Here is a 15,797-nt window from a genome sequence, read left to right on the forward strand (position 1 = left end):
AAAGAACAAATCAGACAAAAACAGCTGTCCGAATAATTTCTTTGGCGCAGAAAACAAAATATTTTACAATGTTAATAGCTTATAGGGTACTTAAGGTGGTTCATTAAGTCATATACTGTAGTTAGTTTTATTCAATAGAGAAGTTTAAGTACCCCAATGTCACACCAGCACTAATTTACAAAGCAGAACAATCAGTAGGCTATCCATGTAGCCTAATAATAGTCATACTCTCAGTAGAAGCAGGAAGTGAAACGGTTAACCAGACTGCACCATCACAGCATAGTGCTTCAGCTCTCTTTTTTTCCTAAATGTTCTTTTTTTATAAAAGAATATAGAAGCTACAATGAAAAAAACACTTAACTAGTGGACTAAGGGATTCAGCTCTTTACACCTGACTATGTTACAAACTCCAGGGCTGACAAGTCACTCTTGCCAACCACCTTTAGTCAGAATAGATCATACAGCGAACATGTCAATTTCAATTTTGTTGTAGGACTGTCCCTTGAGCTATCTTATTTCAGAACTAAGTCCATGAGGGTGTCTGCCACAGGGCATCACAAGAAGAAACTACATTATCTCATACCTTCATATCCATCAAATCAAGTTCTCAGATCACTCTGTCTTACTAGTACTATAAATTTATCTGGGCTCATGACACACAGTGCTGTTCTGCTCTCTACTGGTTCCGTATCAGTGCTGCTCTCATCATTTAAATAATTATTAAAAGCAGATTTCTAACATGGGCCTTTTTCAGTGTGGAATGGTGTTAGCTTCCATTCACAGGTAATATCCTTTATTTCTATACTTTGTCATATTTTGCTATACTTAAAACGTTTATTTTAAAGGTTTGCACGATATGCATCTGATTGAATGTACAGTTTTATTGTCCCATGATAACACTACAGAGTATCTCTACACTGTATGACAATTTCTAAAATTTTAAATTAAAATAAGTATAGTTGTTATTTTATGAGACTAAGTTACCCCCAATAAAATAAAAAAAATGCATTTTAAGTAGTTTTTGTTAGAATTGAAAACCTGTAGTAAAGTACACAGGTATTCTCAGATATACATGCTCTAGGATTTTCTTTGGGAAGTACTCAGTATACTGCAACAGTCTGGATCATAAAACCAAGATTGAGTCAGGTTCAAAAAGATCATATTAATCATTTTAGTTTCTTCTATTGAAAAGGAAATAAAACTCTGAAAACATTAATTCTAATGAACACCCAATTACCATCTTGCAATACAACAGCAATAAACAGCAGTTAATCAATCAATCCTCGTGCCATTGTTTATGAAATATGAGAAACAAAATGACATTAAAATCAATTTATATATACAGTACATATTGTGTATGTTATATGTTGTGATATACAGTACCTGAACCAGAATGTGTCCTGAGATGGTGAAGTTTGTTTTGTCCAGCCTGTGTGCATCATTGAGCTTCTTGGTCAGCTGCAGCAAAATGCTGACAGCACCTTTGTTCTGGAGGAGCTTGAGGAGCAAGCTGTTTCCGGAGAGGAATTTCAAAGTGCCCATGCAGTAAAGGAGGGCCTCGGCAATAGAGAAGATGTTTTCAGAGCAGAGGACCGATAGCAAAGAATCTGTGAAAGAGGATCACAGACAAACGCATCCACTTGAACACAGGCTTTGCAGGTATATAGCAAAAATAAGATAAAACACAAAGGCGAGATTTTTTTGTGAAAGTACTAATGAGAGAATTTAATCAACAGCTTTCATTTTCCAATTCAATCTTTTTGAGTAAAAAGTAAAGATAGAGTTAGTCAATCAGACATCAATTCTACACATCGTGCCTAAGGTAACATGGGTGTTTATGGACTTATGTGACCGCGCACAAGAACATTAAGGTGACTAAAGATAGGAAGACATGCAACCCACCTTGTCACTTTTCTACTCAGACACTGTGCACTTAACTGGTCTTAACCCTTTACATCCTCTCTTACACCTGCACTTCAATCAGTACTAATCATCCTTCATAATGAGACACTGGAGTCTTATAAACAAAATACTGGAAAAGTTTACCCAAAGCAATGAGCTATAGATCACTCCGGATCTTTCTTTCAGTAATCATCAGAAATCCGTAATCTAAATTCTTCTTTCACACTCTCTCTCCTATTAGACCCTTTCTGGCACAAAAGACTGCACATTTGTCTTCTGTTGGAACAGTACAGGAGCCACAAAAACTACACCTGTGGGAACTAGACTGTTTACATTCAATTCTGAGCTCTCACTCTCTCCCATTCCTGCAAGAGCTTAGGCACAGACTTTAGCCTTTGTCCTAACCAGCGACCCACAGAGCCAATCATATCCTGTATATTATATTCACACTGGATGCCAATCAATCAATTAAGCCAGGTGAATCTAATTTTCACTCCAGTAGGTGACTTTAAACTAAGCCTCTACATTCACTATCACAGAGACCAACCTGCTGGGAGCAATAATCTATAGAGAGGTCTAGAAGCATTTATACCAGAATGGAGGCAGATAATCAAGCAAAGCCACATCTGGGAAATCAAATATAATGAGAAACAGCTCTTCAAGTAAAACCACCATTAAATGTTTATACCTAAATGCTAGCAGCTCTTAAACCAAATGACAGAACGAGCAGCCTTGACGCTAACAGATAATTATGTTTTTTTAGGGGGTTCTAACACTAGATAATTTATGAATTTAGTAATGAATATAATATTAGTGGGTACAGTCTTATCTAAACAGACAGCAAGAGAAAAGAGCTGGCAGTGTAGCACTGTACTGTATATCTGAAATGATCTGCAGGCACATTAACATAGACCAGAAGAATCAAATGTTTCAGAATCTGTATATACAGTACAAGTAAAAATCTGAAATCTTTAATAATAGAGAGCGAACTACAGAGCACAATACACAGCCACAGAATAACTGCTTCATTATACAGTGGACTACAGTAAATAAAGCATGACAGAAGGGAACAGGTGTTCTTATGGGGATCTCCCTTATACAGACTTCAAATGGTAAAAGTGGTTAATGACCATACTCAGGACCCTGGGTATTTCTCTACCCAGTTTATTAGAGAACAGACAAGGGGAAGTGGTTCTGATGCAATTTTCTTTTTATATTTAATTTTATATTTAGGAAGGGGAACTTTGATCACAACATAGTTCAATTTAAATTTAAGAAACCCCACCTCTACGGTCCAACAACTTACAATTTTAAGCTAAATACAAAAGAATAAACCTTATGTTCACTCATACAGTGTCTATTAAAAGTATTCAGCCCCATTGGACTTTTCACACTTAACTGTGTTACAATATAAAATACAATGTATTTGGGATTTTTTTGCCATTGATCAACACAACATACTCTATAATGTGAAACTGATAAAATTCTACAGCTCCTCCTAAATCAATTATTATTATGAAACAGAAAATAAGTGTTAACATAAGTATTCACCCCCTTTTACTATGACACACCTAAATAGGCTCCGGTGTAACCAAATGTTTGTTGACTGAAGTCCACCTGTGTGCAACTAGAGTGTTTCTCATGAGTTCTGGATACATATAATAATAATTATAATTGCTGACACTTATATAGCACTTTTCTGGACACTCCACTCAAAGCGCTTTACAGGTAATGGGGACTCCCCTCCACCACCACCAATGTGCAGCATCCTCCTGGATGATGCGACGGCAGCCATAGTACGCCAGAACGCTCACCACACATCAGCTATTAGTAGGGAGGAGAGCAGAGTAATGTAGCCAATTCATAGACGCGGATTATTAGGAGGCCATGATTGGTTAAGGCCAATGGGAAATTTGGCCAGGACGCCAGGGTTACACCCCTACTCTTTTCGAGAAACGCCCTGGGATTTTTAATGACCACAGAGAGTCAGGACCTCGGTATTACATCTCATCCGAAGGACGGTGCCTGTTAACTGTATAGTGTCCCCATCCCACATGGACTGCAGGGTGAGCGTCCCCTGCTGGCCCCACTAACCCCTCTTCCAGCAGCAACCTTAGTTTTTCCCCGGAGGTCTCCCATCCAGGTACTGACATATACTGTTCCTATCCCTGGGAGGTCCCACAGTTAACTAGGAACAGGGTGTCCTCACAAAGAGCAGAGAGGGAGGGAGGCTGCCCAGAGACTTGTGACCTCTCTAAAGCAATTACACCCTTCCATAGCTGCAATGGGAGAAACTGTGGATATGACAATTGCCTGGGTGCTTCGCAAAATTGGGCTTCATTGGAGAGCGACAAAAAACACACATCAAAACGCAACTATACTTTGTCAGAAGGCATGTGGAAGACTCTAGACACCAAGCTGAAGAACATTCTATAGTCTGATGAGACCACGATTGACCTTTTTAGCCACAATGATAAGTGTTAGCTTTGGTGCAAGTATAACAGTGAACATAATCCTGAGAACACCATCCCTGCGGTGAAGCACAGTGGTGGCAGTATCAGTATCATGAAATCTTGGAGGAAAACCTGCTGCAATCTGCAAGAGACATGGGACTTGGGAAAGATTCACCTTCCAGTAGGATAATGACCCAAAACTAAAGCTAAAGACACACTGGAATGGTTTAAAAAGAAAAAGTAAATGTTCAGGAGCCAATTAAGATCAATCTTATATTATGTGGCATTAAATATATATATTAAATAGTGCCAGAAAAATAAGACAGTGAAAATATAAATCATAAGAAAGCACACATAAGATCAAAATAAGAGGCACATTTGACAATTTTAAATGGAAAAATTGCAAAGGCAAAATAGGAAACACCAAAGTTTCAGCATAATAAAACCACAGCATACAGTATATTCTAAATAAATTCCAATATCTAACTATTTTTATGTAATTCAGCAAATGTATTTAGCAAGTTAAACAGCAAAGTTTGTTGAACCATGCTGCTTAAAATATTTGTTTTTTTGCAGTTGTGAAAAAGTGACAGTACTTAGAATTTCAAAGGTCTTTCATTTCACTGTTTTTACACAAACATGAGAAGAAAGGCAGGCTAGATATGTCACTACAATTTCAAGAAGCTAGCTCAGATTATCCAATAAAACATCCAGTTTCAGTTTTCATTCCACTTCAACACCTGTGCCCAACTGACTCTCTCACTAATGAAGCGATTTAATGCTTATGCAACAGTTACTCAAGTGTATTGCTGTCATGAGTCATGAAAGGACATTAATCAAAAGGATGCCAAAACATGCTATCAATACTCAAAATCTGTATATGTTATTTTCTAAAAATATACATGTATGATCAGTATATTTGTAAGATATACTGTACTGATGTAGCAGGTAGATAAAAGGTCAATCCTTTCATCTTATATGAATAAATATGGGAGTATATCTTGTAAAATAAACTCCCATCTTGCAAAATACGAGTCATATTTTGGAGCCATGAATTTGACATGTAGTTTATTCTAGAATCCAACACATTTTATGGCACACACTTACAGAGGGGATATCACAAATAATAGCCAAATAAATCAGTTTGTGTGATGTGGTTTTAAATAAACTGATTACCATCTAAATCTCAGATACACTCAATCTACAACACTGAAAAGGTAATTTATGTCAGAAGGAAAGGGAAACTAAAGAAGTTGGGCTGTACAGTTACTCAGACTGGGGCCCTGTTAGGTAAGTTGGTCCCAGAACTATTATAGTAGAGAAAAAACAATGAAACTATAATATGAACGTGGTTACAAAACAGAAAGAGATCAAAGCTTCTATTATAAGCAAAAACATGTCCTTTAAAGATCTGTTACAGACCACAAACTAAGCTCTTACCTATTATAGAACTGTTTTGGAAAAGACTGTCATTGTTCTCACTCCTGCTGATTTTAAATATAAGTTTGCAAACATTCAGGAGATTATTTCCAGTGACACTGAGCTGAAAATGAAAAACAAATATATCTCCAGTTAGTTCCCATGTACACTGTACACTGAAATACAGTGCTTTTCCATTGCATTCACACCATCCTATGAAACATGATACAAAAAACACAATATAACACAAGGAGTTACAGACTGGATAATGTGTCTTAAAAATATAATTAAAAAAAGTTGTCATATGTCAATGTTAATTTATCTGTCTTTCATCCATCTATTTTCTAACTTCTTTATTCAAAACACATCTGTCCATCACAAGCTGAATATCATTCCATCTTGTGTAAAGTTACTATTTTTAAAAAAATGTGCAGTAAAGTATATTTATTGTGTAAGCTTTATTAAGCATTTCTATGGAAGGAATTTCATCTAATACTGTACATAATCACTTGAAAGTGCAGAATGAAATTGGATATTTTGATTTCCTTTAATGAGGTATAATCAAAATGACAATACCTTCAGATATATAGAAAAGAAACAGTATTCCGTTTCCAATACTATTACATAAAATATCCAATCTGTTACAGGTTCAGAGTCCCATGTCACTGTAAAGTTTAGCTCACAAAGAATGTTGTCACTAGCTCATGCTTCCCACTTGTTACTCATTGAATGCAGAATAAGAGGAAGACACACTGCTGCAATACAAAGAAAATAATCTTCAAGCCCGAAAAATACAGCCATTTCTTCCATTCTTTCTATTTGTTTCTACCACCATTCGGTCTATTATCCTACTGTACTAGCATGTCTTTGGTCTGTGGGAGGAAACTTGAGTTACACTGGGAGAACCTACAAACTCCACGCAGAGAGCAGCCCAGGAATTGAACCCAGGATTCGAACACTCCGAGGCAGCAATCCTAACTACAGCACCACTATGCCACCCTATTTGTCATACATAACTGAATTCTAGAAAACAATAGGGTTATATTTATACAAATCTCTAAGTATTCTTTTAAATAAACTCAATGGAAAAAAAAACTACAATAGCAATTCGCTCTCTGGAAGTGTAAAGGAAGCCTCCAGAAGAATTTAAAGGCCTCCAAATGTTTCCTGTTTTCCTTGGGTAAAGGAGAAAACACACAGAGCAAGCATTCAGTTGTAGCTTGCATCATCATGTAACAGAACATTGTAGCTAACCTTCTGGTTTAAAGAAGCTCAAACCTGGCTGAAAATGTACAAACCAAAAGGTCTAAAATCTCCCTGCAGAAGTGCCACAACCTCACAGCACACTATAGGATCCCTGCTATAGGAGCATTTACAACATACTGTACTAATTACAAGGGGTGTGAATAATAGCATCAAATTGAAATGATTCAAGTACTTGTCTGGAAAATACTACCTGCAGGAGTGTATATAATGTGATTTCATTTTTTTTGGTCTTAAATTATTTATGACAAACATGGCTTTTCTCTGAGAAATACGATTACGATTTCAGTATACAATTTGTTAACAAGATCCATCAATCATTCTGTTATATGATGATTTTTATTCCTATTTCATCAGGACTATGAACAAATGTTGCTGGTACAGTATATTTTCTAAGGTTAAAAAATTGCATCTTTTTAAAGATCGAATCCTTAGATCTACTGCGGAGAACTTGTAATGCAGTTTGGGAAGATGTTTTTAAACATCTAAAAAATTATGAGAGTACTGGTATTAATGCCAATTTATGTAGCATACCGAATATTTTAATTCCCCAACAAACTCTCCAACATATTGTGTACTATAATCAAGGAAACAAGACTTACAGCCAGAATCAGTCTGGTAAGCTGTAGATTAAGCTGGTCTGAGCCCATATCAATCAATTTAAACAGAGTTTTCAGCAAAATTGCTCTTCTCCTGCACTTTCTGCCCAGCAAGTTGCTCTCATCCAGAATACGGTGTAGTCTATCACAGGCATCACACAGCTGCTCCAAACTATTGCCTAAATAGAAAACAACATTCTTATTAAGAAGATATACAATACAAAATTACAGATCACACACAACTACACATGTAAAGATAAAACAATCAGTTGTAAAAACCGGGAATCAAAAAATCTTAACATTCCTGTTGTATTTTTTTCTGGAGGTTTCTGGAATTAATTACAATACTTGCATTTTTTCATAATAAACTTTGTTACAGATCAATTTCTTATGGGCATTATATACTGTACTTACTTGTGTTGTACTTGTATACTTGAGAATATGTTGTCTAAATACTATTTAGATTATACTGCTGCTGAATCGCTACTAATACAGTATGGTAGAAAGTGTAATGAAGTCTATTAAGATTACTAATGAAACTGTTTTGTTATTCTAGAAGGAACAACATCCTACCAGTGCTGAACAGTTTATTTGGTATGAAGGGCATTCATGAATTGTTAAACTCAGAAGAGTTTGACTATGATCCAGGTCATCTAGAGCAATAGATGCAATAAAATCTAATAAAATCCTCTTGAAAGAAATGATGCAACAAATCCTTTGTCAACAATTTATACAGTATAGATATAGGAATATATACATATACGTATAATATATGTTTAGGACACTTTTAATGATGGTGCAGGTTGTTAATATTATTTCTAATTAAAAATAATGAATTCTGATCAGAACGTATATACCCAGTCCACCTTATTCACTGATAACAAAAAACACATTTACCTGTATGAATATAATATATTTATATGTACTGCAAAGTTTTCTATTATCAAAAGAAATATTACAAAAATGAACATAAAGCTTGAACTTTTACAGTTACTGAGTGCAGTAATCTTCAGCAAGATGTGCTTAAGCGAGAGAAAAGCGGTGTGTTAACATCCACAAGTTCAAATTTTAAATTGAGACAATCGGAGGAGCTTTGGACATTGAGAGAGTTCTTGGAGCCTCGAGAACTCTTCTCACACCAGGCACGATCTGACACTGCTAATACGTGAAACCGAGGATAAGGGGGAAGGCTAGTGAGCAGACAGTTCATTTTCCAATATAAGATTGGTCACCTCCACAGAGCATTTCTGTGTTACACAGGCGCTCCTTTGACAAGATGCTGAAATGTTGGACTGGCCTTCCGAGGATCCAACATAACACTTGTGGGATTAATTGAGTAATGTCTGACATCAATCATGTGTTCACTCATACTGTACATCATCTATCAGTTGTTACAGGCCTTGCTGCATTACTGTGTAGCTCTTCTACTTCTCAGACAATTGAGCAGGTCAGTGCCTTGTAGACTTCATTCATGGTTCAGAGCAGAAGATGGTCATTCTTTGGAAATTGTTTTTGAAAATTGATTACAACATGCCTTGTGTGCAGCTGTTTCATTTCAATCTACAGTTCAAAAGGCCAAACTTGCACAGCCCACCATTTGCCACTGTACAAAGTTTGTACATCCCACCACTTTTGATACATCTGACTGGATGTATCTCAACTCCCCTTATAATAATATTTGGGTTTTTATTTTTTGAGCACACTAAAGGTTCAGAACCAAAAACTTTTAGTGGTGAAAATGAGCAAAACAGTAGAAATTCTGCACACTGTATTCAAGGGAACGCCTTTATTTTCTTTTGTCAAATTCCATTATAGAAAGGAATCCACTGGGAAACCTACTTTTTCCACCACTTAATCAAAATCTGACTACATACAGTAAAGGAACTGGCAACTAAGTTTTATGGTGGTAATATGCACAGTCATTAATGCATGAGCTCTGTGTCAACATCAAAAGTATTTTCACAAAGATAAATATTTAATTTATCTTATTTCCATTCAAGTTTAAACTGACTTAAAAATTCACAACCATCACATTCTGTTTTCCGACACTAACCTCCCCCCTGAACACATCTGAGCAGTGACCTAGATTTATGAAATCTTTTAAAAATATATTTAATTTAATAGTAAGTAAACACAGGCAGTACAAGGCTGAAAGTCATCTCACGAGAATTTTAAAGGTTACAATTTTTCTATGCACACTCCTATCGAAAAATGCTTCCAGATCCATCAGCTATGGATGCCCCACAGCACCCACAGCAGAATTAATATTGTTTAAAAAATTGATGCCTCTTTCTCTGAAAGAAGCACAAATGGATTGGTTCCTAACAAGTCTTGGGGGTTGCTGCTGCACTGAAAGCTGACAGTTTCTGCAGTTGTAGGCCTAGGCACTCAGCCTGACACTTCCTGCTGCTTGTAGAATCCCAGTGACTCAATGACACAACTCCAATCACAAAATGACAGTGCTTGGACTAAAGGGCCTAAAGCATATGCCAAATGAGAGCATCTGTTGCTTGAGCCCTATTAGTCTATTTTTAGTATTCTTATTTTTTACTCTTTTCCACCCACAACCTTCTCTATTCATACACTTTCATTCCTGTTCTAAAAATGTGGAACTTAAACTCATTATTAAAATCTGTGAACACACCTTAAAATTAATTACTATGGGAAATATGACACAATTGACTTATTGGGGTGTATTGTATGGGAACAAAAACAGGTATGGGCACAGTTTGTATGTGCTTTGGATGTCTCAAAGAGCCAAATTTAAACTTCTCTTATTTAATTCTGGGTATTAAAAAACATATTTCTACACAAATAATAACCTAGACAGTAAAGACACAAAACACCAACATGGAAGCAGAATGACATAGCAGCACATTTAAAAGTCCACAGAAGAAACGCCAAGGTAGTACAGTATATCTAAAACGACACCCGAGGAAAGTCAATTATAACTTCAATACAAAATCTACAGCATGTACAGCATCTACAGAAACATACTACCAAAAATGAATATAGAATACTGTTCAAAAAGAATAGCTTTTTGCACTTTTTAACTTTTTTGTTTCCCTCTTACACTAATTTTCAGAAAAATACATACCATGGGTAGGTGATTCAAGCTCCTGGAGAACAGGGATGATCCTAGATTTCCAAACGAAGCTTTCCTCAGATTCATCTTCAGTTGTTCTAGGTCCATTATTTGATTCTAAGTTTTAATGCAATTACGAAAGAACAGATTAACATCTGATCATGCACTGTTGCATTCAAGACTCAGCAATGGAGACTGAGCCAGCATACACTATTTGTACTTATTTTCTTAGCAAACACGCTAGAGGCTCTCAGAGGCACATACACTCCAATATTGAAGATTTACTTGATTTAGTGTCAGCACAAGTAACAATTGCGTAGGTACCGTAAAATGATAATGAAACTAGTCCAAACAGGATAAGCAACATAAGCAACATACAAAAACAAAAGAGTTAAAACAGTATACAAATATTGTGGTTACAAAGAAGCAATGTAAACACATGTGTGTACTATATATCTTTCTATAGTCAGTACAATTAGCAAGTTACATTACCATTGATTTAGAACAGTTAACTGTGCAATTTACTAGAGCTACTGAAAGGTGTAGCTACAAGTTGAGAGCTATTTCAATGTTGTCTTAAACACATGAATAGCGAAGAGGTGCCTAAAGGTGACTGCGGAGTGATTTGTGTAGGTAGTCAATCCCAAGGGGGAGGGTGGAGAATGAACGGGCTCTGGATCAGGAGAATGAAGACCTCTGGCAGAGAAGAAGTGAAGAGGTCGGGGCATTTAGAAGATGATGATGAGAGACGAGAGAAGTAAAAGACAGGCACAGAAAGGTTGAAATAATGGCAGACGAGAACTAAAATTCTGAATCGGCTACAAAGAACCAGTAGAGGAACTAGAATAATGGAGTCAAATGAGAAAACAAAGGAAGAAAAATGACGAGCCGAACTACACAATTCTGGATGTGCTGGAATAGGCAGATGGTGCTGGCAAGGAATCTAATGCAAAAAGAAAGGAAGGGATGGATTCCTCAGGCAGTGCTCAAGGAGAAGCAGCAGGAATGTGCCTGAGATGTAATGTCATTTTTAAAACAGGAAAAAAACAGGATAACCCACCTCAAAAATATCTACCCTCCAAAAACACCATACACAAGATTATAACAAGAATCCTCTTTCAAAATATTGTAAGGTCATTCAAACACACACAGCATAAAAATGCCTGCCTTTCAAATTTTCCAAAGTTTACAGTTCAGAAGTTCATTTTCTTAAAATAATCTGCTGTAGAGGAAGTTTAATTTCAGAATAAAAGGTCACCTAACACATCTGTCTCCGATTGGTTGTTCTCTGCATATACAAAATTTAGTATTTGCATATCTGCCTAGTAGTTGCAGGAAAAAGTTGGTGGCGTACAGTTTCATTTATTGGCTGCTACTTTTAGCAGGTAAGTTTGACACACATAGCAACAGCTCAGTAGTTTGAGTTGCAAATAGCTTACTGTTGAACAAAAATAAAAATCCAATAACACCATTTATGACCAAAAAACAGTTCTGAAGAGAACAGGCTAAGCATTACTTGGCTTCGATCATGTGCCCTTAAAGTGCTGGATAGGTCTTATCTATTCAAAATGTTACTACAGCAGACTGAATTTATATCTTGAGTAAAATAGCTACGTGATAAAGACATAAGTGAAACTGAATTTCCATAATCACTTTTAGACAGTTAATTTCTAGTCAATGACAAAGAAAGTATTAATTTGGAAAACATTAGCATTAGCAAGAAAAAAAAAAGAGACAGCACTGTCTCTAAATCTTTTAATTTAATAATATTATGAAATAATCCAACCCTTTGAGGTGCAGCCTCAAATGTCAAGGCCAAATACTGTAGATTCTACAGCTTTAAAAACGTGATCATTCCCCTTACCCATCACCACCACCCCAATTCCCCAACAATTGCCTGTTGTTTTTTTTGCACATCGTCTGTTGTTGTTTTTTGCACACTGCCTGTTGTCTCTGTCTTTCTTTTGCTACACAATTGTATTGTTGTTGTTGTTGTGTTTTTTTTCTCTTTGTACTACTTATGTCCGAGAGCTAGCTAAATAGCATTTCGTTATACCATATACCATGTATATGAGTGTAATGACAATAAACTTGAACTTGAACTTGAATTCAGAACAAGGCCTTTGGGAGCCACAGGAACAACAGGAAGGGGGGTTATTGCTTTCGTGCACAGTACCTGTCCTTCCTCCCACTGCCCGGCTGTCCGCGCTGCACGGACGAGAAGACGTGTCGCTGGGGGATCTAGTGGGGTCACTGCAAAGGGAAGAAGGAGGACAGATATGTCAAAAGCTCTTTTATCTACAGCTACGCCAAAGAGGTATGCCATTGACATCCATACAGTATTTCTAGGGCGCTCCATGCAGTGTCTCTTTGGTGTACTGGGAATTACAACAAAAGGAAAAACTATACAAAAAGCTTTCCTTCTAGATTACACACTGCAAATACAAAACAGGAGTTCAACGACCAGGTGTCATCTGGTGTCATCTTATTATTAGGCTTAGAAGGCATAACATTAGCATACAATTTCATAGGATAAACTCTGAAAAGAGATTTACTCCCTTAACACTAAACACAATTACATGAAAAGTATTTGCTAAGGCAAAATTTCTTCCCCATCTTCGAAAGTATATATAAATGCTTAAGGTACAAATCTTGCAACAAGTAATACAGATATTCAAATTACAAAAAGATTTGATTTTGCATTTTATTTGGCTGTTGCTAAGGTAGGAGAAGAGTAAATTCTGCACTGGAAAATACTTGAGAGGACATTTCACTCATCTGCATTTTTTGCAACATTCAAGAAGATTCATCTAAAAATGTTTTTCTGGCAGAGAAGGTTATTTTTAAAAATACCACATTTTTAGAAATTTATACATTAAGCTTGCATCTCTGACCTTTTGGAATGAAATAAGATTTGTTCATTTTTGGGTGGCATGGTGATGCAGTGGGTAGCCAGGAATCGAATTGTGGGTTCGATTCCTGGGGGGGCTATCGTCATGGAGTTTGTATTTTCTCCCCGTTTTCACTTGGGTTTCCTTCAGGTGCTATAGTTTCCTCCCACTGTCCCATGACATGCCGGTAAGTTAATTGGCTTCTGAGAAGCTGGACTGCTGAGTGTGTCGTGTGTGTGTGTCTGTGTGTGCCCTGTGATGGACTGGCATCCCATCCAAGGTGTATGCAGCCTTGTGCCTGCTGCTGCTCCCCTGTGACCCTGTATTGGATAAACTAGTTAAAAAAATGTATGGATGGAATTCATTTTTGTCTCACTAGATGTCACTGTTGCAATCTGTAATTCACAATCAGCATATGTTTTCTTTTAATAAAGTACACTGCCAGCAGGGTGTATCATTATTTAAAACATGAGGCAAAACAAATGTATACAGTATATGCCTTATGTTAACAGTTATTTATGGATTATCCCTATACAACATACATTGATTGCAACTATGTGAGAAGCTACTCTTCTGTTTTCTTGATCACCTTAACAAGTCTTTAATAAATTAATAAAAACCTAAGATTGCAACATGTATATTTGGACATACATGTATCATACATATATTGTTTAGCCATTTTCTAAATGGTTTATCTAATACAGGGTCACGTAGAAGCCAGCAAGCAATGGGAGCAAGTCTGGAGACACCCTGAACGGGGTACAAGTCCATTGCAGGGTACACACAGACACAAACACACACATACTAACACCAGAACCAATTCATCCAGAAGCTAATTTACCTTCCAATATTCTTTTGGATTTAAGGAGGAAACCAGAGCACCTAGAGCAAAGCCACATGAATGCAAGGAGAATGTATCATCAGCACTGACCTTTTAATAATTTAAAATAACTTTTGTAGGTCCTCTATATGTAACAAATGAGCACTTGCACATTTGTAAAATGATCTCACAAGAACACAGAGTGTTCAAACTGAGCTTATTTAAAAGAACTGCTGGGATGTTATTTATAGAATTATTACAGATGATCGAATGTAAGTGTGTGACTTCTACAAAACCTGTAATTGGATTGATTCAATCTGGCAGAAATCTGATTGAGCCACCCTGGGGAGTACAAAGCAATCCTTGGACAGATCCTCACCAACTGGGCAGCCCAGAGAACATCAGAACAGATGGCAGTCTTTTTTTTTCTTGTTTTTTGTAAAAAAAAGGTGAGATCATATTTTTTTCTGTGCTCATATGTGCCACCTGACATCAACCTAAACCTCAGTCATAAAGGAAAACATCTAGCTGATGATAGCTGAAGTAGCATATTCTGCTATCATTCTCTTATCATATGAAACTCACATCCACCATCATGCATGTAGGAGATGATACCTCAAAATCCATATAGCAATCCCACATTCATGGATTGACACCACACTGCTAATAAATCTTTACTTTTGCTTGTTGTGTGGTATTAATTTTATTTATATAAATATTTCACTAAAATTCAGTCATGGAATGTTATGGTATGAATGTACAATGGGCTAGTATGACTACATTGAGAATTCCGTGTATGATTCTGGTCACTATATTATAAAAAGGGTATTAATGCTCTTGAACAATCCAGAGAAGAGCAAACAATGTGTTCTCAGGCTGAAAGGAATGTCCTATAAGGACAGGCTAGACGAAATGAACCTTTTTAGTCTTGATCAAAGACAAGCAAACCCGATCCAAGCATTCAAAATCCTCAAAGACTATATTAATATGTATAGGTTGTATTTATACAAAAAATATAAACATATCAGGAGGACAGTATACATAAAAAAGAAGGTAACAAAAATATCTACAAGTTGGTCAAATCAACAATTAACATTTTCAGTTAAATCACATACAAAGAAATATACTTGAAAATAGAGTAAGCTGATCTTTCACCAAGTCGTGTATGTTTTTTTCCTAGCATTGGGATGCCAAGTGGTAAATATACATTTTGGATTACTGACAAAAAACAATGGTTTTCAAAGCTTTTTTTTTTCCACAGGAATATTCACTTTTCCGAAAGTAAGGAAACTTTAATGCTTGATTTTTTTTTCCAGGTCATTTAGTCATTATTTTGGAAAAACAGCAGGAGTTTGCTAAGATGTA

General features: G+C 36.4%; 1 protein-coding gene across 7 annotated transcripts in view; it reads right to left on the reverse strand.

The window, feature by feature from the left end:
* armc2 (armadillo repeat containing 2) overlaps positions 1-15,797 on the reverse strand; it is a 58,229-nt gene that overhangs the window by 22,907 nt on the left and 19,525 nt on the right. For all 7 annotated transcript variants that reach the window (XM_069178621.1, XM_069178618.1, XM_069178623.1 and 4 more), the window contains 5 exons: positions 12,898-12,974; positions 10,734-10,838; positions 7,640-7,815; positions 5,796-5,898; positions 1,384-1,607 (listed from right to left, as the gene is read on the reverse strand). In XM_069178621.1, the coding sequence (XP_069034722.1) occupies positions 1,384-1,607; positions 5,796-5,898; positions 7,640-7,815; positions 10,734-10,838; positions 12,898-12,974 (685 nt within the window). The remainder of the gene's footprint in view (positions 1-1,383; positions 1,608-5,795; positions 5,899-7,639; positions 7,816-10,733; positions 10,839-12,897; positions 12,975-15,797) is intronic.

This window comes from Lepisosteus oculatus, chromosome 2 (assembly GCF_040954835.1).
Source record: "Lepisosteus oculatus isolate fLepOcu1 chromosome 2, fLepOcu1.hap2, whole genome shotgun sequence".
Lineage (NCBI taxonomy): Eukaryota > Metazoa > Chordata > Actinopteri > Semionotiformes > Lepisosteidae > Lepisosteus > Lepisosteus oculatus.